Source organism: Canis aureus, chromosome 22 (assembly GCF_053574225.1).
Source record: "Canis aureus isolate CA01 chromosome 22, VMU_Caureus_v.1.0, whole genome shotgun sequence".
In the NCBI taxonomy this organism is placed as follows: Eukaryota; Metazoa; Chordata; class Mammalia; order Carnivora; family Canidae; genus Canis; species Canis aureus.
In genome coordinates, this window is record NC_135632.1 from 45,998,807 (window position 1) to 46,020,235 (window position 21,429).

Genomic DNA, 21,429 nt, shown 5'->3' on the forward strand with positions numbered 1-21,429 from the left:
GAGAGACACACAGAGAGAGGCAGACAGAGGGAGAAGCAGGCTCCATGCAAGGTCCCTTTATTTAGTAGATGCCATCCCTGCCAATGATATATTTTTGGCAAATGCCAGGAGAGCGCATTGCAAGGGTTCCCAAAGAGGCTTAACCATAGAAACTGCAAGGTTTACTCCTATCAAGGCTCTGAAGGCACCGAGCTTTGCTAAAACATTTATAAATGATGCTCTCAAAAGACCTACACGCAGCAGTTGGGCTCTTTGAGGGAACTGTATACATTTCTGCCCACTGAGGCTGGCTTCTTCTTTTTAAAAAAGAGTTCTTTATTTTATTGACAGAGAGTGAAGTTGTTTGCATGCTCACGTGAGTGGGAGGGCAGCAGAGGAAGAGAATCTCAAGCTGACCCACCTGCTGAGCATAGAGCCCAGTGGAGGCTCTATCCCATGACCCCAAGAGTGAGATGCCCAACCGGCTGAAGCCATCCAGCTTCTTAGTATCCACCAAAGCAGAGTTGCTTTGGTGCTACTGTTGTAAGTGTGATTTAATGATGATGTACCAAGTACTTACATATGCAGGTGACCTTATGCCTGTCATCTTGTTGCAGCCTTCACAGCCATCCTGTGAGGCCAGGCTGGTGGTGGCCATGCAGGCTCCCATGGCAGCGAGGACCACTGGTACTCTGCCAGCAGAGGTGAAGGCAAGGTCCCTCTTGACTCTGGCACTCAGGGTGGTACTGGGGCCACTGCCAGAGCTTTATGGTGCCTGTTGCAGCCAGGGTCTTGGCCTGGTGACTTCCCTACTTTTCGATTAGAGGAAAACCAAACTCAGTTTGAGCAGTTTGAATTCCCTACAGGAAGAAAAGTTTATTTCTTAATCTGCTTTATACTAACATCACTCTTTGTTTGGAATCTTAATACACTTTGGGGAGTTGTGTTTTTAGATCATCCTGTCTACGGGGATATCAGGGAAAAGCTCACTTGTTTATTGCCAGCTGCAGGAACACTGTGTGACTTCATTTTGCCCAGTTGGGATGCTGGCTGCCTTAACAATTAGGGCAGAGCTAAACTGAGGCTGTTTTGCTTAGGTCCTGTTGAGTTGGCGTCCTGCTCTGTTTCCTCTCGTTGATCCCATGAGCTTTGCTTTATTCCATGGTTACAAATGACACCCCTAAATTTGTCTAAAGCCACTGATTGTATTAGTTCTTACTAATTGGCTGTGTGGCATTGGGCCCCTTTGCCTACCCTCTCTTGTCTACGTTTGTATCTGAAAACAGGGTGTTGGGCTACTGGCCTATCAGCTCTAACATACAAAGAGTTTCACCCACACAATCTCTGCTCTCACAGCCTCCTTAGGATTCCCTTTGCCTCCTTCTTAGAATGGATCCAAGGCATTACTTTTGTTTACAAAGGATGCATATTTCCACGTAAGCAATTTCTGAGAATTTTTTACCAGTAAACCTAATCAATCAAGTAATGATTATGTCTTCCATATTTATGGAAAGTTATTCCTCCATCTGATGCACCCAAACCTCAGGTAAAGAGCACAGTGGAGCCACTCAGGCTATTTATTTCTTCCAGAGAGATCTTTGGTAATATGCATCTTTCATGGAATCCATCCATTTTATTAAGTTGTCTTAGTCATTGGCATAAAATAATTCATAGTATTCCCTTATCATTATTTTATGTAAAAGGCCCCTGTATTTTTCAAATATGTCATCACTCCTGAATATGAGGGAAAACTGTGTATTTTGGGGGAAACATTTCCTCTTAAGTCGCCTTACCTGTTTGCTATTTAATTGTATGTTGTACAAGAGGTCAAAATGATTTAAATAGTGCTTTTTAAGGAATCTGCAGGGTCTGTGCCTCCTTTGTCCTGTACGATACTGCTTAGTGGAGGTGTTCACCAGCCTCACAGATGAGCAGCTGACAAACGAGGCATCAGAGTCCACAGGGATTTGCACTTTCAGATGGTTCAGATATTTTCAGTGTCTCCCATCAATCGGAGATCCATCCAAACCAAAGCATGAAGATGTAGAAATGGGACAGATGTGCTTAGTCTCTTTAGGAAAAAGAACATGGAGTTTGCCCTTAGAATTATTTATGCAGGGATGCCTGGGTGGCTCAATAGTTGAGTATCTATCTGCCTTTGGCTCAGATCATGATCCTGGGATCCTGGGATTAAGTCCCCCATCAGGCTCCCGGTGGGGAGCCTGCTTCTCCCTCTGCCTCTCTCTCTGTCTTTCATGAATAAATAAATAAAATATATAAAAAAAGAATTATTTCTGCAGCCTCACCTATAGAAATGGACTGTGGTGTAGCTCTACCTAGCCCAGTGTGTTTAAATGTTGTTAGGACACAGGCCAGTGGGGACTGGTGGTCTGAAGAAGGCCCCTGGGTGCCATAACCAGCCAGAGAAAGGAGATATGAGGTCTTGGAGGTATTAAGTCAGCTAGAGACTATACTTTCCCCTTCCAAACGAAAATACCCAGAGAGCCTCCCTGAACAGCACCGAGAAAAGCAAAATTCAGCCCAAATCAAGTTTCTTGAGCTGCAACAGACAATTGGGATTAAAAATCCAGGTCATAGACAACAACAGTCTGGGAGCCATGCTCCATTGGAATTTTACTGAGTGAGAGGTGACACCCCAGGGATGAGATCGTGGGTGAGTTGGAGCATGTTGGGAGGAAACATTAAACCCAAGGGTGAGACGGGAAGATAAGCTGTCCCCAGGGGAAGCTTTGGATGTTGCAAAGAAGGACAACAGGAGTGACAGGGTGGCATCTGATGAGGTTCAGCAAACATGGAGTCAAAGGGGAAAAGAGGAGCATAAAAGCTTCCTGTGATGAAATAATTTGAAAGCAGGAAAAGGGTTCATCTAGAGGATGAAGCTGTTGGGAGAAATGGTTATTCTTGTGGTCCCTGGAATGTCTGAGGCCTCACCAGCCATGGGAGCAAATGAGACCACGTTAATATTAATGCTTAGTGTGGAGTTCCAGTGGCCCCACCTGCTTACACAGGACCTCAGTGTCCTCTGAGTCCCCAGGACAGGATGTCCCCTGTGCTTGGGTACACTGTGGCTCTTTTTCTTTCTCTAGTGGTTAAGTCACTCCTCACTCCCCCACCCCTGCTGTCTGTGCGTCCCCAAGGCTGCACTTTGCCCTCTTCTGCTGTGTTGCATAAGGCAGGGCTGCTGCCTTTGCTTCCTCTAGGGCCTCATCACCTGGATCCTAGAGCCTTACACAGGCTTTTGAAACACAGCTTCTTTAGTGTCCCTCATTGACCCTGTGCTCTGAGGATCAGGAGGATGGGTGCAGATGTCATTCCACTCACTGCCTCTTTTGTCACTATCTCTTATCCTCTTACCTCCTCCCAGGAGTCTGATGCCTGTGCATGAAACACCTCCTTCTTTCCCCTTTTCTCACTCCGTTTCATGCTCATTTGGCAGCTGGCGCATGTAGACTCCAGAGAAATAAACCCACCCCTGGGCCAGAGCTGCTCCTGGATCCCACTTTGGATCTGGTTGGGTCATGCTGCCATACTTTCAGGGTTAATCAAATGGATATACACTAGTCCAAGGACTTTGTAATCTCTCCCATCGTGGTCTGCATATTTTGGTCCTGCTAGCCATTTTGATGATGCAAGAGGTAGTCTGTAGCAGTGATTCTTCTTCTTTTTTTTTGGTTAAGATTTTATTTATTTATTTGACAGAGAGAGAGAGAGAGAGAGAGAGAACAAGCAGGGGGAGCGGCAGGCAGAAGGAGAGGGAGAAGCATGCTCCATTCCTCCCCAGTGAGGAAGGAACCCCATGTGGGGCTCAATCTCAGGACCGTGGGGTCATGACCTGAGCTGAAGGCACCTGCTTAACTGACTGAGCCACCCAGGCACCCCTGTAGCAGTGCTTCTTAAACTTGATATGCATCAGACCACCTTAGGATTTTGTTAAAATGCAGAATCTGATCCTGGAGATCTGGGGTGGGGCCTGAAATTCTGCATTTCCACGAAGCTCCCAGGTGAGTCCAGTGCTGCTGACCCACTTTGAGTGGTCAAAGTGGTCACTCCTCCCTTCATTTCTGTGTGCTGTACTTATTTTTTTTAATTAATTAATTTTTTAAATTTATGATAGTCACACACACACAGAGAGAGAGGCAGAGACATAGGCAGAGGGAGAAGCAGGCTCCATGCACCGGGAGCCCGACGTGGGACTCGATCCCGGGTCTCCAGGATCGCACCCTGGGCCAAAGGCAGGCGCTAAACCGCTGCGCCACCCAGGGATCCCCATGTGTACTGTACTTAAATGAAAACTCTGGCAAGGAAATCCTGACTGGACTTTGCTTCAGTGTACTGGTGACGTCATGTCTTAATTACATACCATACGTTCATTACTCACATTATGAAAATAAAGGTTCTGTTGGTTATGTACTACTTTAAAGAATTGGTTTATGGGCCGCTTTGAATTTGCTCATAGGTGACCAGCATTCCCGGAAGGATACTCTGGAGCTTGTCTCTGTATCTGTATGTCACAAGGTGTGGTCCATGAGCCATCAACATAGGTGCCACTTGGAACCTTGTCAGAGATGCAGAATCTTAGGACCTACCCTAGACCTTGACTGGCTGAATTAGTTCTTGCACATGAACACAGTCCCCAGATGGTGTGTGTATGTATGCTAACATGTGAGAAGTCCTGCCCTGTGGGACACAGTACATCAGGGATGGGAGCTGCTGGCTTAGCCAGTTTAATTGGACACCAAAGGAGGCACATTAGCGACAGTGGGGAAAAGTTCATCCCTTGGTCACTGGTCCTCTTTGTTATCCCTTGGTCACTGGTCCTCTTTGTTGTGGGGTGTCTTGGGATGTTTGGGGAGAGAGGAAAGTGCTTTCTGCTTGCATGGACCATGAAGGTTCTTCAGACAAAATAAAACCAGCAGAAGAGGAAGTGAGAAGTGTGATATGGTGATGAGGTGGGTATCGTGTGCAGGATGGGATCGGAGTGCAGGGAAACGCAAGGGCAAAGGGAGGAGCATTACCAAAGGGGTTGGGGTGAGCTTTGAAATTGAGGAGATATGTAAGCTTGTTCACTTAAAAACCCTCCTGGGGCACCTGGGTGGCTCAGTGGTTGAGTCTCTGCCTTTGGCCCAGGTCGTGATCTTGGGGTCCTGGGACTGAGTTCCACATTGGGCTCCCTGCAGGGAGCCTGCTTCTCCCTCTGCCTATGTCTCTACCTCTCTCCCTATGTCTCTTATGAATAAATAAATAAAATCTTTAAAAAAATCATTAATCACAATTCCAAAGTAGCTAGGACAATAAAGTTCTTTTTGTTGTTGTTTTGTTTAAACAACAGAAATACATTGTCTCATGGTTACGGAGGCTAGAGGTCTGAAATCTGAAACTGGCAATGTTGGTTCCTTCTGATGGCATGAGAAAAGGAGCTGCTGTAGGCCTCTCTTCCTGGCTTGTAGATGACCATCTTCATGTTCACACAGCATTCTCCCTGTACAATTGTCTGTGTCTAAAGTTAACCTCCTTATAAGGATACCAGTCATGTTGGAGTATAGCCTATTCCATGGACCTCATTTGTTTTTAGTTTTTTTTTTTTAATTTTTATTTATTTATGATAGTTATCACAGAGAGAGAGAGAGAGAGAGGCAGAGACACAGGCAGAGGGAGAAGCAGGCTCCATGCACTGGGAGCCCGATGTGGACCTCATTTGAACTTGACTGCCTCTGTGAAAACCCTGTCAAAATCCTATCACATTCTGAGAGACTGGGGATTAGGACTTCAGGTTAATTTAAGGGTCGGGGGAACACAATTCCACCCATAACAAGGTTGTATAGGCAACTGTTAGTTTTGCCTGGTCAGTATCCATTGAGCTTTCTTCTTTTTCTTCATTGATTTTTTTGTTTGTTTGTTAACTAAATACAGTTGACACACAATGTTACATTAGTTTTGGGTATACAACATAATGATTCAAGTAATCTATATGTTTTGCTGTGCTCACTACAAGTGTAGCTCCCATCTGTCACTATATATCACTATGACAATATCATTGACTATATTCCCTGTGCTGTGCCTTTCATATCTATGACTTATTCATTCCACAACGGGAAGCATGTACCTCCCCCTCACACTGCCCCATTTTGCCCATCACCCTTAACCCCTCTCTTCTGGCAACTACCTGTTATCTGAATTAATGGGTCTGATTCTGCTTTGTGTTTACTTGGCAAATTCCATCTTTAAATCAGTGAGTAGCTTAGGCAGAAAGTATCAGGCATCTGTTAGGAGGGCTATAACAAGGACTGGCAAATATCCTTCACTCAGAGATCATACAAGGTTCTTGTGCCAATACGCTGGGAGGTATATAGGAAAATTGGCATGAGTAGGTTAGCAGATTAAAAGACAACCCTGACCAGGGGCACCTTTGAGATGAGAGCTGGAATTACTCTGTTAATTACTCTGTTTCTGATGTCTCAGTTGATGTGCTGTTGGTAATAAAGATTAAGTAGTGACAGCATTAATTAGAGACTGAAGTGTCATCAGCAATGATGGCCAATAAATAGCAGGACAGGTTCATCTTATTACCTTACCTTTATTAAGTTCTCTAGCTTTGATCAATATGTACGTTGACCAGGCTTGCAAGTTACAAAACAGTAGCATTTTTGAGGCTTAGTGACTAGAGGCTGCATTCCAATTTTTTATTCATTTAGAAAACCCTCCTTGGGATGTTTGCATAATCAAATGTAAGTTCACAAATGTTTCTCCTGCCTCATCATCTGCATATGAACAAAATGAGTTTGTTCCCAAACAGCCCCTGGAAAAAGCCCAGGACAAACGATTACTCAGTGAAAGGGAAAATGATTCCAGCCTGTCCTTCTCCATCTTCTACAAAAGAATGGAAGTGAACAGTCTTTCAGCACTGTGTCCTGGGGCTGCACGTGATCAGTCTGGTGAAACCACTCAGAAATATGAGGTTGATAAAAGGGAAAGTATTTTAGGAGGAGTGTCCCTGCCAGGAGGGGGTTATAGGAATTTTTTTGTTGTTGTATTGCATATTACCAGATGTTTTGAAATGCCAATTTTTAAAAAGATTTTATTTATTTATTTATTCATGAGAGACAGAGAGAGAGAGAGAGAAAGAGAGGCACAGAGACATAGGTAGAGAGAGAAGCAGGCTCCATGCAGGGAGCCCGATGTGGGACTCGATCCTGGGACTCCAGGATCATGACCCGGGCGAAGGCAGGCTGGAATCACCTGAGCCACCCAGGTGTCCCTGAAATACCAATTTCTGTGTCTTTTAGTACTCATAATTTGGAAATGCTTAACAAGTGATTATGTATTACTTATGCATGACGTATTACTTAATCACACCTGTGAAATCCCATTTCTTTTTCTCATGTGTCCTTATAGCTCTCTAGGAACCAAGGTGAGAATTCCAAAGTGCTGACCTCAGACATAGTTTTTCTTTTCTTTTTCTTTTTTTAGGATTTATTTATTCATGAGGGGGGCGGGCAGAGACACAAACAGAGGGAGAAGCAGACTCCCTGAAAGGATCTGGATGTGGGACTCAATTCGGGACCCAGGGATCACGCCCAGAGCCAAAGGCAGACGCTCAACTGCTGAGCCACCCAGGCGTCTCAGACATAGTTTTTCTTTGTTAGACATATGAGTTAGGATTTAAAAATGACTAGGAAGAGGTATACTCTTTTTGTTCTGATTTAAAAAGGCAAGTAGAAGATTAATTTTAGCAGGGTACTTTCTGTTTTTCAATTCTTGATCCTACACTCCATGATTAGCAGCCTAAACAAAGTATTCTTAAATGATCACACAGGAAACTGGATGGATGTGACTTCCCAGCATTGTGGTAGGTAGCCTGGTCAGCATGATAAGGTGTAGATCTGACCCTTGTAGAATCAGGTTATGTTAGCTCATCTGAATCATGGCAGCAGATATGAGACAGGATTGCCAGGGGCCAGAGCCGTTAGAGGCAATCAGAGCAAAACGCCTGTGTAGTTCCTGCCTGTCCTGGCTCGCACCAGTTAGAGAATCCTAGGATTGGTGAGCAGGAAGTTCATTTATCCTTCCAGAATTGCTGTATGCTTCGATTTGCTGGAGTGTTCCTCTTATGATCCTGTCCTTACAGGTTTTCTATTTCAATCACTGCATGGATGACAAATTCACCTGCTGAGTCACATTTAGCATAGTTTCCTCTTTGCTCTCGAGATGTACAATGGATTTGGGGGAAATACAAGGTTACAAGACCTGTTTTCTTTCGGAGAGGGAAGAAAACAAACACATGCCAGCCACCTTCAGCACAAGTGAGGTATCGTGGGTAGCAGGTGTGGAGACTGAGAGATTCTATAATTCTCCTAGGATCACATGGCTAGAACCAGGGCTTAACTGAGGTCTCTGACCTTGTGTTTGGTGTTCTTTGCACGCCTCTAAAATGATGCTATCACAAACTCTGAAAAAATGTACTGCTCTCCCCTACTTGCATCAGCCCCTCTTTATAAACGCTGCTTTGGCAGATTTCCTTGTAGTAAATGGATATCTGTGATGATGCTTTCTTCCACCTCTCTTATTTAATCTCCTTGGGAGGTCTGGGGTGTGATGTTTACGAAAGTTGAGAGGAGTAACACTCAGTTGTCTACAAGGAGAGCTGGCAGACCGAGACTTGGTACTTGTGTTGGATGTTAGGGTTGGAGTCTGGTTCCCCAAGTCTGCAGTGCCTGCTATTGTTATTAGGGTGCAATAGGGGGGATTTACACAATCCATGATGTCTGTCTTAGGGGGAGCTTATGTACAGTTGAGAGGGAGAATATTTACACCTGTGAAGATGAATTAACAATGAACTGAGATGTACCAAAGGGGAGACCAGAGGTCCAAGTGCCAGTATTGGGTCTCAAGCATTCGTGTGAAGTGTTGGTTTAAGGAACAGAGCTTCAGAAGAAGAGCTGACTGTGAAAATGATGTCAGGGAAGGTTTGGCAGTGGATGTGGGTCCCAGGTCTTACAAGATGGTGAGGCTTGGGTGGGTGTAAGGAGTGAGGGGTATGTGGGTTGGGTTGGGTGGGGGCTACTGGATTATGGAGGTTCTTACATATTGAGCTGAGGAGTTTCGGTTTGGCTCCCCAGGAAGATAATAAGGAGCCACAGTAGGTTCTTGAGCAGAGGAGTGGCTCAACGAAAGCAGTGTTTATTCTGCTGTGTGTGTGTATGTTAGGGGGTTAGATTTGCTCTGGGGTGAAGCCCTATAAACTTTTGTATTTAGGGTGCATGAGGCAAAAGCAGCGGTATTGCCAAGTTAAGGCCAATTTATATGTTGCTGTAGGAACTTAAAAAACCTAAGTGCTACAAGAGCATCTTTTTCTGTGTCACTTTCTGGGAAAATGCAGACTTGGTGACTGAGGACTGGGAAGTAGTGTATTTACTTTTCACTATCTTGGCACCTGGGTGGCTCAGCTGGTTAAGCATCTGCCTTCGGCTCAGGTCATGATCCCTGGGTCCTGGGATTGAATCCCGCATCAAGTTCCCTGCTGGGCAGGGAGCCTGCTTCTCCCTCCTCCTCTGCCTGCTGCTCTGCCTACTTGTGTGTGCTCTCTCATTCTCTCTCTCTCTTCCCCCTCCCTCCGTCAAATAAATAAATAAAATCTTAATTTTTTCCCCCACTATCTGTACCTTCTTTAACTATTTGTGGTTGATGTAGGGACAGAGTGGGGATTATTATCCTATATCATTTTAGGTTGAGCCACGTGAAATTTCCATTTATTTTTGCAGGTCAAAATGGACATACCAACAATTTCACATGATTCCATTTAATCAATTTTGTAAATTGTTGGAGATAAGTAGACACAGGCTGGTCTTTGGCTTTCTGGTTGGCTTGATGGGGCTAGGCACCAGGACACTGCTGCTTAGAGTTAGCCTAAATGCACACTGTGCTGTTGTCCTCAGGAGGTGAGGACTCTTGCTGGAGACTGAGACCCAAAGGTTGTGCTGTATTCTTCCTCTCCCTAGTGATTGCTCTCTCTGCTTAAAGACCAGGCTTTCAGAGTCTCCTGATTTTATTCTCTCACTTTTAAAGATGAAAACTTTCCTCTGGACTAAGGATTTTTAAGGTGGGGAGGAGGAGGGCTTGCACCTTGCAGTTGTATTTTCCTAGTACTCCCCAGTAGTCTGAGGCAGACATTTGAATGAGTTTGTGATTGTCTGTGCAGTGGACTGAGCGTGCCTGATGGTGGTGGAACAGAGTTACTCTGTCTTCACATCCTTTGTGCCTGTGCCCTGGAATAGGGCCACTCTGGTGGAGTCTCTCGTGGGTTTAGGGGTAGGGTGTTCCCAGTTTACTCTCCTAACCACCAGGAATCAGGGCTGGATCTGCGGTCAGGTCTGCTGAATCTGGCTGGGCACTGTAATCCCCAGAGAGTGTGACCCTCCCGCACCTAACTCTGGGTACCACAAGGCCAAGTCCTCGATCATCATACCCAAATCCATAGTTTCACTGTGACCTTGAGGCCACAGGTCCCATCACAACTCACCTCACTCATCCTTGGTCACCATTCAATGTGTGAGCACTACTAGCGTCTGTCCTGTTTTATGAGTATGCTTATACGATTCTTGGCATCCCATGTTGGACCCCTCTCTGGGACTGTCCTGAACCCCCTTCCATGCTAAATTCTTCCTGCAGCCCTAATGTATTCATCAAATCCTCTCTGGTCCTTCTCATTTTCCCCTGAAAAATTCCTCTCCTTTCCCTTCCCTGGAACAGCGAATTCTTTTCCACTGACTTAGCTTGACCAGTATAGCAGGTCCTACTCTGTGAGAAGTGCCACAAGGGAAACAAATGACAATACCAGTCCCCTTGTACACACACATTGGTAGGTCATCCTCCTTGTTATCCTTCCTTAACTGTCCCTGTGAGAAAACACACCAGTATTACTGCTGTAGATCTTTCTTTCTTTCAACTCTCTCAGACAAAAATGGAGGCAGATTAGAGATTATGAGAAGGGAAGGAATAACAGATGTCTGTAAATAGTTGAACTGTAAATGAGAGTGCTAAGCTCATAAATTTATGGCATGTGAGATCAGTAGCAGCCACTACTTGTCATCTAATCTGACACCTGTCTCTAGATGGAAATCATCTCAGAACAGATTGCACGTTATAATTAAAAAACAAAAAACATTCTGTGTAAATATGTTGGGCCAAATTGCGCATCCTGGCACAACTGGGGCTCTTGCTACGATTCAAATGCACATAAAAATAATTATCTTTAACCTCTTTTTAAAGGAAGCCTAAATGCAGATTCCTACAGGGAGGGTAGGACAGATGGATCCTGTGGGGGTTGCGGGGGTAACGTAAGTAATCTGCAGGCGACCCTCATGGTTTAACTTAGTGACACATTCTGTCATTTCCTGTTTCTTGACCTGGGCCGAAATGGAAATTGAACCACTTTTGCCTGAACTGCTTTATTCTGGCTGGGCACAGTTGATCAGGAAATACATCTTGTTTTATTCATTTATGCAGTTTATTAGGAAATACATTGAGAATGAGTGAATTTTCATTATAAAAGCTCTGAACATTAATATGACCTTGGTTTCTTTCTTCCCTTTTTTTTAAATATTGGGAAGACAAACCATTTGGAGAAGAAAGTTTCTGTACCAACAGTTAAAACTTCATTCAACTTCCTTTTGTTTTCTTTTTTTTAAAATTTTATTTATTTATGATAGTCACAGAGAGAGAGAGAGAGAGAGAGAGAGAGAGAGAGAGAGGCAGAGACACAGGCAGAGGGAGAAGCAGGCTCCATGCACCGGGAGCCCGATGTGGGACTCGATCCCGGGTCTCCAGGATTGCGCCCTGGGCCAAAGGCAGGTGCTAAACCGCTGCACCACCCAGGGATCCCTTCCTTTTGTTTTCTTTCTTTCTTTTTTTTTTTTTTTTTTGCAACCCACTCAGAAATACCTGCCATGTTATGCTGGTCCATGAGTTCTTCTGACGCCAAGTGAATTTTGCCTTACCAATATATTGCTACCAAAATGATAATTATCATACAAAAGAGATATTGAGACTGTAAGGACAGTGTTGATAACTGCAATTACTGTGCCCTTACTGGATCCCATACATTCCTTGAAGTGAACTGTAATTATTTTCCCATTTGCTCTTCACAAAAGCCCTGGAAGGAAGGTGTTTTCATTCCTACTTCCTAAATGAAAAAACAGAAACATGAGTAATTTGCCCACATTCACGCAAGTAGTCAGTGACCACGTCAGGATTCAAATCCAGATCTGTCTCAGAGTCTGTGGTCTTCACCTTTTCACATCATCACCTCACCTTGAATTGAAAGTCAAGCTTAGAAAACTCTTGGCAAAGAGGTGGGTGAGATTTGGGTTTTTAAAAAATTCCAGAATGTTCTGACCTCCTGTTGGTATTTCCTGAGCGGTAAAGCTTGGAACTTTTTTTTTTTTTTTTAAAGATTTTATTTATTTATTCATGAGAGATACAGAGAGAGGCAGAGACAAAGGCAGAGGGAGAAGCAGGCTCCTTGCAGGGAGCCCAATGCAGGACTCGATCCCAGAACCCCAGGATCACACCCTGAGCCAAAGGCAGATGCTCAACCACTGAGCCACTGAGGTGCCCCAAGCTTGGACCTTTTATCTCAGTTGTGTGTCCTTGAAAGATAGCTCACTTTGGGGTAGCAGAAGCTGCATTCCCATGACTAGGCCTCACCTAGTGAGGACTCCCAAGCTCCCAAGGTGTAGCCCATACTGGGGGCTCCTGCAAGGCATGGGGGAGCCACTCAGGCATAATGCTGACTCAGTCCTGCATTCCCGATCTCTTATAGGGGAGACTGAGGATTAGACCCATGGTGCACAGGCTCCATGGTTTCAGGCAGATCCTCAAACATCACACTTACAAACCACAATAGAATCAGTGACCTTTAGTAAAGTTTTGGTGAAGACTCTTTGAACCCATGACAACTGACACCATGTTGTCATTTTCTTCTTGCAGGACATCGAGGCCTATGTGACCATCCTCTAAAATCTTTAAGCTCGAGAATCACCGAGCGGAAGCTGCAGGGCACGTGGCTGCCTGCTGGCCGAGGGAATCTGGAGAAACCCCTCCTGGGGCCACGTGGCTCTGTTGTGCCTGTGTTCAGCCCCCAGAATGGCCTGCACTCGGTCCATGTTGAGAGTAGCACGCTGAAGCCCAGGGTGGTGACCGTGGTGAAGCTGGGTGGGCACCCGCTCCGGAAGATCACCCTGCTCCTCAACAGACGGTCCGTGCAGAACTTTGAGCAGCTCTTGGCGGACATCTCCGAATCCTTGGGCTTTCCCAGATGGAAGAACGATCGCGTGAGAAAACTCTTTAACCTCAAGGGCAGGGAGATCAGGAGTGTCTCTGACTTCTTCAGGGAAGGGGATGCCTTCATAGCCATGGGCAAAGAACCGCTGACCCTGAAGAACATTCAGGTAGCTATAGAAGAACTGTACCCCAGCAAAGCCCGGGCCCTGACACTGACCCAGCACAGCCGCGCCCCTTCCCCAAGGCTGAGAAGCAGGCTTTATAGCAAGGCTCTGAGAGGGGGTCACCCCTGCGGGGAGACCGAGGCTGCCAAGAGTTGCGGTGAGGCTGCCCGGTCCAAGGCTGCCATGGGACATCAGGGAAAGGCCCCGGTGGAGCCAGCTCTGGAGGACAGGGCGAGGCCCCAGAAGAAGTGGGGTGGGGGCAAGTGGGAGTCTGAGCTGGGTGGCAGGCCGCCCAGGGAAGCCACCCTGGAGAGACCTGCCAGTGGAGAGAAACACCTGGGCGTGGAGATTGAAAGGACGTCGGGCGAAATCATCCGATGTGAGAAGTGCAAGAGAGAAAGGGAGCTTCAGCAGGGCCCGCAGAGGGAGCGGCTGTCCCTGGGGACCAGCGAGCTGGACCTGGGGAGGTGCCACAGGTACGACGCAGCAGCGGCAGCAGCCGCCCCCGCCCCCGCCGGCGAGAAGCTGGGGAGGACCCGGAGCTGCAGGCGGTCCCCCGAGGCCAACCCTGCCGCCGGGGAGGGGGCGTGGCAGGGCGAGGAGGGCCCCAGGAGCAGCCCCAGGAACCGCACTGAGGAGCTGCGGAGGCCCGCGAGAAACCCGGACCAGGAGGAGCAGGAGGAGCAGGAGGAGCAGGAGGAGCAGGAGGAGCAGGAGGAGCAGGACAGAGACCCCCGGGGTCAGGAGGGTCGCGTTCCCGCGGCGGCCCCGGCCAAGAGGGAGCAGGGGGAAGCCCAGCCGCTCCGGGAGGAGGGGCTGCGAGGCGCCGGGAGGGAGGCCCCGAGCTCCTGCCGGAGCCGGCGGGGGGCGTGGCGGCCCCGGGAGCAGCCCCGCGGGGGCGAGCAGGGCGGGCGGGACGCGGAGCCGGGGCCTCGCGGCGCTCGGAGGCGGCGGCCCGCGGGCCTGGTGGCGGCAGACGTGCACCGGCACTACGAGGCGGGCCGCGTGCTGGGCGACGGCAACTTCGCGGTGGTCAAGGAGTGCCGGCACCGCAGGACGCGGCAGGCCTACGCCATGAAGATCATCGACAAGGCCAGGCTCCGGGGCAAGGAGGACATGGTGCACAGCGAGATCCTGATCGCCCAGAGCCTGTCCCACCCCAACATCGTCCAGCTGCACGAGGTGTACGAGACCGAGGGCGAGGTCTACCTGATCATGGAGTACGTGCAGGGCGGGGACCTCTTCGACGCCATCACCGAGAGCGTGAGGTTCGCCGAGCGCGACGCGGCGCTGCTGCTCCTGGACCTGTGCCGCGCGCTCGTGCACCTGCACGACAAGAGCATCGTCCACCGGGACCTCAAGCCCGAGAACCTGCTGGTAAGCCCCGCCCTCCCCGACCCGGCCTTCGCGCCACTCCGACCTGCCCTGCCGGCACCGGCGTCCCAAGCCGGGGGTACAGGGCCTGAGTTCCTGAGATAGGCTGCGGTCGAGCCAGGCATTGAAAAGGAGACCTTCCAGTGTCAGCGAAACAGAAGGTGCTGCTTGGTTCCTGGGAGAAGCATATGTCGGCCCGGACGGTGACCAGTGGACGTAACCCCTTGTGCATTGGCCCATCCTCTGGCCTAGGTGCCAGGCAGCCTCCCCTGTGGGCTCGATCTCACCCTCCCCCGGAACCCCCCTCTCCCCCCACGGCCTTTTGAAGAGACCCTCTTGTCAAGGGTATTCAAAAGGCTCAGCCTTGCGGGGGCCCCTGTGTGAGGTGTGCAGGAGGCTGGCTCTGGAGTCAGATAACCTGGCCTTCTTAGTTGCTTGCCCTAGGATAAGGGTGTCACCTCTCTGGGCCTTTGTTTCCTCATCTACAAAAGAGAAATAGCAATAGTACTTGTCCGGCAGCGTTGAAGGAGGATGTCTGGGAGCTGGCCTGGCATTCACAGCTCAGCTGTGGCCTTTTCCTGGTAGACTAAACAGTCTCACAGAACACCAACATCAGATAAGGACACTCTGTGACCATGAGGGATCAAGACAAAAGCCAGATCCCTTTATAATCATGTCCAAATGCAGATAAAACCAAGATTGTTCAGGGCACTTGGGTGGCTCAGTGGTTCAGCATCTGCCTTTGGCTTGGGTCGTGATCCCAAGGTTCTGGGATAGAGTCCCACATCAGGCTCCCTGGCGGGGGAGCCTGTTTCTCCCTCTGCCTCTCTCTGTCTCTCTCATGAATAAATACATAAAAATATAAAACAAAAACAAAAACAAACTAAGATTGTCCAAACCACAAATACGGGCACACATCCCCTTTTGGCTACTATGAGTGACTGCCTCACTTCATTCCTCTTGCCTTCTTGGTAAGAATTACTAAGACGCCTACTCTTAGAGTTACCCTCACTTTCTGACAGTATTCGGAGCAAAACCCTGTTTTCTTGAACCCTCCCCCCAAATCACCTGACAACCCAAATCTTAAATTTTTTAAAAGATTTTTTTATTTATTCACGAGAAAGCAAGTGAATGAGAGCACAAGCAGGGGGGACAGTCAGAGGGAGAGGGAGAAGCAGACTCTCCACTGAGCAGGGAAGCCAGATACTGGGGCTCAATCCCAGGACTCCAGGATCATGACCTGAGCCGAAGGAAGCTGCTTAACTGACTGAGCCACCACCCCAGTGCCCCTCAAATCCTACAGTCCTTTGAACACTTCTTATTTGGATGCCCTGATCCCAGGGGTGTGCATTCTCTCATGTTGCAGTGAGTCAGTAAACCCAGTGTTTCTGAACTGCAGGTGTGTTCCTGGTGGTCTGTGTGAGGACCGCATGCTTCACACGGTCACCCTCTGGCACCTTTATCCCACTTTCTTCATAGCCCTGATCACCACCAGATTCATTCTCCATTTATTCTTCTGTTTTATTTGTCCTCTTACTGGAAAGACAGTTCTGCAATAGCAGGCACTTTGTTTTATTCAGACTTTACCCTGAAACCTAGAACAATTCTGTCATATGGTGGGTCTTCTTTAAATAGTAGTTGGATGAATGAATGAATTCAGATCATAGCAGGCTGCCTGCAAGACGGCAAACACTGCATCAGCGGTGGCCACCATCATTATTTGCACTTTAGAAAAGATTCTGATGTTAAGGTGGATATCACGAGCAGGAATCCAAAGCCAGATTTCTGCAGCTAGAGCAACAGTGAATGGGGAAGATGATCTCCAGGAGCCACATTTTCTTTTTCTTTTTGGCAGGGCTTTAGCTTGTTTTCTTAAATTTCATGCCTATAGACACAGGTGGGGAATATTCATCTGTCTGTAAGCTGCTCCCACAAGCAAACAGAAATACCGAGTACATCAAAATTAATCTGGTGAAATGAGGTCTATGTTGACCACTATGTCGAGCAACATTGTTTTTGCCCAAATTTGTAGAACTGAAGAAGCCATTTGCCTCGGTTCCTGAGAGGTCTGAATTATCGTAAGACGTCTCCCTTTGAAAAAATTTCCTTTCTGCATTAGCTGAGTGTCCTCATCCTTTCTTCACCTGCTTTTTTTATTGTTTCTGGTTTTTGGGTCCGAGCCCACGTGTTCTCCATGTGTGATGCACTGTGCACTGTTTGTTATGGACACATTGGAATGAACCTCTGATATTTCAGTGAATTATCTAACCGGAAGAGGTTCTGATTAGAGGCCTGGGTGGGTTCTCCTGAACTGAACATTTTGGGCATGTGCCTAAATAAAGCATTATAATGGTTATACAAGTTCTTAAATATGTGGAATGAGATCATGTATCCCCTAGGATTGTTTTCTTTGGGGGACAGTCATCTAAGTTTGCATTTTCTCAACAAGGTCCCAGAATCAATAGGTTGAGCCTGTGTATCTCGGGCCATAGAGGCTCTCACTTGTGTTAAGGGACTTGTCAGCAGTTTTTAAAATGGAGAAAGCACCGGTTTAGATTTCATAGAGAAGTTTACTTGAAGAATTAGGAAAACTGCAAGGAATATGTTTAGTATGGACAAGCTGACTCCCTTTGAGTGGGCATTTGACAACTCTGCATGGATTTGAATGTCACTACATGTTTTTAGTGCCCTTAAGGGCACTGAAGTGTGTGTGCGTGTCTGCGCGTGTGTTCTGAGAGAGAGAGAGAGAGGCACAACTGCAGAGGAGCTATAATTTTTCACCCTACATATATGAGTTATATATTGGTGTCGATTATAACTTATATTTAGATCCTTTTCTCTTTTCTGATTTCAAAGAAAGCCTACTTTTTTTTTTTTTAAATAAAACCTTTTTTTTTTTGTGGTGGTAATGGCTCTTTTCAGAAGCTACAAAATGCGACATATTTAAGCCATCTTTTGTGAAATAGGTTAATATCTTTTTTGTCCCATGAATAGTTTGTCAGCTTGCATTTATCAAAAGGAACATTTATAAGCCACATTCGTCAGGAGTTCTGGGTAAGTAAAGTTCAACCTGTTATGTCAAAAGTCTAACTGCTCTTTAAGGTCAGTGTTTTTTGGCTTTTCAGACAGAGTTCTGGATAGTATTCGGTTTGGCAGTGGGCTCCATTGTCTGTGCTTAGAAGATTGGCGTCTTTCAACTTGCTGGTCTGACAAACACCTCACTAATTTGCTTGGTCTTCTAAGACTTACTTTTCCTAAATGTCACCTTGGTGACCACTGTCCCTCAATTAATGTTCTTCTACGTCCTTCAGCAGATGGCCACTGTCTGTATTAAGACCTGACTTTGCAAAAAAAAAAAAAAAAAAAAAAAAAAGACCTGACTTTGCTAAGCTTAAGAAAGTGATTTCCCGTTAGAACTAATTTCTGGCTACATGAGTGATTATAACTGTTGCTTCTTTTAGAGACTTTCTGAATGTGCTGAGAGCTCTTTATGAACATGGCAAGTTTATCATGTTATTTAAATCAACAGAATTATTCCTGTCTAATAATTGGGCCCCGGGGCACAATTTCAGGCCTATGTTACTGAGTTTATCTATTTCTACTGATCACATTTCCTGATAAGATGCCAGCGCTCTTCTTCCCTTTGGGTTATTTCGACTCCTGAGATCTCGCAAAAGAAGTTTTAATTATGAGAATTTCCAGCTTGCAGAAATGTTAATTGCTTCTTCTGCCAGTATGTGCTCCCTTGGTGGAGCTGGAATGTGCTGTGCGGTAATGCCTGGGCCCTGGGAGGAGAGGAGGGGACAGACAGGAGCCAGAGAGGTGAGGATGATGAGAGCAGCAGCCCGCACAGGGTGGGAAGTGGACATCACCAGGCTACGTATGAGCAACAGCTTTACCTATAGCAAAGAAGGCTGAGCGAGTGGGTGGGGGAAAACACTGAAGAGAAGTCAGACAGGAGCAAGGTCATTTGAGACCATCTGTCCCAGAAGAAGGGGAAGAGAAGAGGCAGGTTCCTGCTCTGGAAACATGCTGCTAGGAGGAGGATAGGCAGCAGTGAAGTGCTTGGAAAAGAGACTGTCGGAATCCAGGGGAAGTGGTGATGGGGAGCTGTGGAGACAGGTCACAGCTCATCAGGAATAAAGGTTGTACTCTTTCTGGCCTCTCACAGGTTCTGGGAAGGGACAGACTTTTCTAGGTTTTTAACTGCTGAATGCAGCTATGACAGGGCAGTGACCAGCATCCCCAAGGGTGGTGAGGAAAAGCTGGAAGACTAAAAAATGGCCAGGCACACTCCTTGCCCATTCTTCCTTGAAAATAAACCTATCCAATAATTTTGTTCATTTTAATTCTCTAAATTATTTTCTTCACTTCTACTTGGATGTATAGGAAGGCCTTAATGGGGATCCCTGGGTGGCGCAGCGGTTTAGCGCCTGCCTTTGGCCCAGGGCGTGATCCTGGAGACCCGGGATCGAATCCCACGTCGGGCTCCCGGTGCATGGAGCCTGCTTCTCCCTGCCTATGTCTTTGCCTCTCTCTCTCTCTGTGACTATCATAAATAAAAAAAAAAAAAAAAAAAAAAAAAGGAAGGACTTAATGATTCATGCTGTGAGCGGTTCTGTGGTGCACTCTTCTCCCTGACCAGCATGACTTCTCTTTTTCCAGCTCCAGTTTCAATTTTCTTTCCCCTTAGCATCTAAGGCAGAGGTGTTCAGGTCCTCTCCTTGACGGTCCAAGTATTCACGAATGTATTTATATACCAATTGCATTTGGTATATATTTAATTGCAATTACATTCTTAATTGCAATTAAAAAGTTCATGACTATGAAGCATATCTTGTTGAGGTATGCTTAATAAAATCAAGAAATGGAGATTTCAGCAATAACACTAAAGAAAAAGCGCATTGATAAAGCCTTTAGGTCATTGGTCAATATTGATCAAGTTTGTGAGAAGATAAGTTCATAAGGGATCATCTCAAGAATCCCAGGGTGAATTCTAGCAGGAGACATCAGAGTTACGGTTTCAGGTTTATGTCACTGAGAGTGGCTGTTGGTCTCCATTTCAACACTTTCCAGGAAAATAGAAAGCATCCATATAGTCCGTGAACCCATATATTGTTTAAGGCTTGACCACATAGCCAGAAGTTTCAGTGAATTTCGTAAAGTTTTCAAAAATTCTGGATACTGGGTCATTTTGATAACTGAGGTTTTCTTCTGTTTATTCCTTTTGAAAGAGACACCTACAAGGGTGGATGTCTGATAATTTACTGTAGACAGTCTGCAGTAAATTATCAGCAACAGAGACAACGTTAAAGCATGATTCAGAAGGTTGTTGAATGTTGTTCAATCTCTTCTAAAATTGTGACTTCATTCCCCCAAAGAGTCCTGAAGCTCAGGTCCTTTATAAAGGTAAATAACTGCGATCTGCCTTTGTCCTCTTAATACTTGTGTTCATGTGCATTGCTGCTGCTCTAAGAGAATTATTTCTAGTGAGGCATTTGAGGATATAAGATTGTCTTAAAAATCTGTGTTTTCAAAATGCCCTTAATCTGAGGAAGCAAATTGGTAGATTCCTTCAACAACTGTCCAGGGTCGAAGATCTAGTTGTCTCATTGCATTAATATGAAGCCTCTCCCTCTGTTTCAGCTTCTTCCAGATGTCCTACATGTTAAGGTTTATGTGAGGATATGGAGAAGAAGGATAGAAGGAAGAAAGGAAAGATGGAAAGAAGGAAGAAAGATAGGTAGAAGGGGGAACACTCAGCCGTGGGTCTCATTTCTCCCACTCTCTCATGTATTCAACTTTGCCAACATGACTGTCCTGTTTTGATGGGCCTTCTGCCTAAGGACAGGAGAACTGGGCATTCTCTGTGGATGCGGATACATTGTTGATCCCTCCCCAACCTTTAGTTTCTAACTAGCATTTTGGGAAAGGAGACTTCATTGTTCTGCATTGAAACAAAACTCTTAAAATCCCTTTCAGTTAGTCAGAATATATGGAATTGGGTTAAAGGGTTATTTGTTTAAGAATCTCTTGTGGGCAGCACACCCAGGCATTTGATCCCAGGTGCCTTTCCAAGATGGTAAATTTCCCCTATAGGAACCGTCTCTGATGTTTTGACCTCGTCAGATAGATCGCAGGGCACCACTGGAGGCCCATGAATAAGTAATGGTGACCATAACAATAATAATTCTGTTGGTAATAACTTTGGCTTTCCTGGGTAGGACCTTGACCTTGGGAATTTTGATAAATTACGTGCATGGCCATATTGTGGTGGGCTTGGTGTTTTATGTCAGCTCATTGTCTTTCTGGGAAGGAGTTGGAAACAGAAATATAAAAATGTGTGCCTTTGGAGATGCTGCCTGTATGTTTGCATCTAGGGGAGTGGGATGTATTGTAAGGGGTGAGGAGAGGATTAGGAGAGGGAGAGGACACCCTAACTGGGAGGGGACCCCCTTAAGGACCCTTGTTATAGCTGAGCTACCTTCCAGCTGCTGTGGGACGAGGTGACTAACAGTGGGGTAAATCAGCACTTCTCAAACCACCATATGCACAGGAGTCACGGGATCTTAGAAGATGCAGATGCTGATTTAGTGGGTGTGGGAGGGGCCTG

General features: G+C 46.5%; 1 protein-coding gene across 1 annotated transcript in view; it reads left to right on the forward strand.

The window, feature by feature from the left end:
- The window catches only part of DCLK3 (doublecortin like kinase 3), a 56,622-nt gene that overhangs the window by 10,689 nt on the left and 24,504 nt on the right, over positions 1-21,429 (forward strand). The window contains exon 2 of the mRNA XM_077865872.1: positions 12,985-14,819. Within this exon, the coding sequence (XP_077721998.1) occupies positions 13,410-14,819 (1,410 nt within the window). The 5' untranslated portion in view covers positions 12,985-13,409. The remainder of the gene's footprint in view (positions 1-12,984; positions 14,820-21,429) is intronic.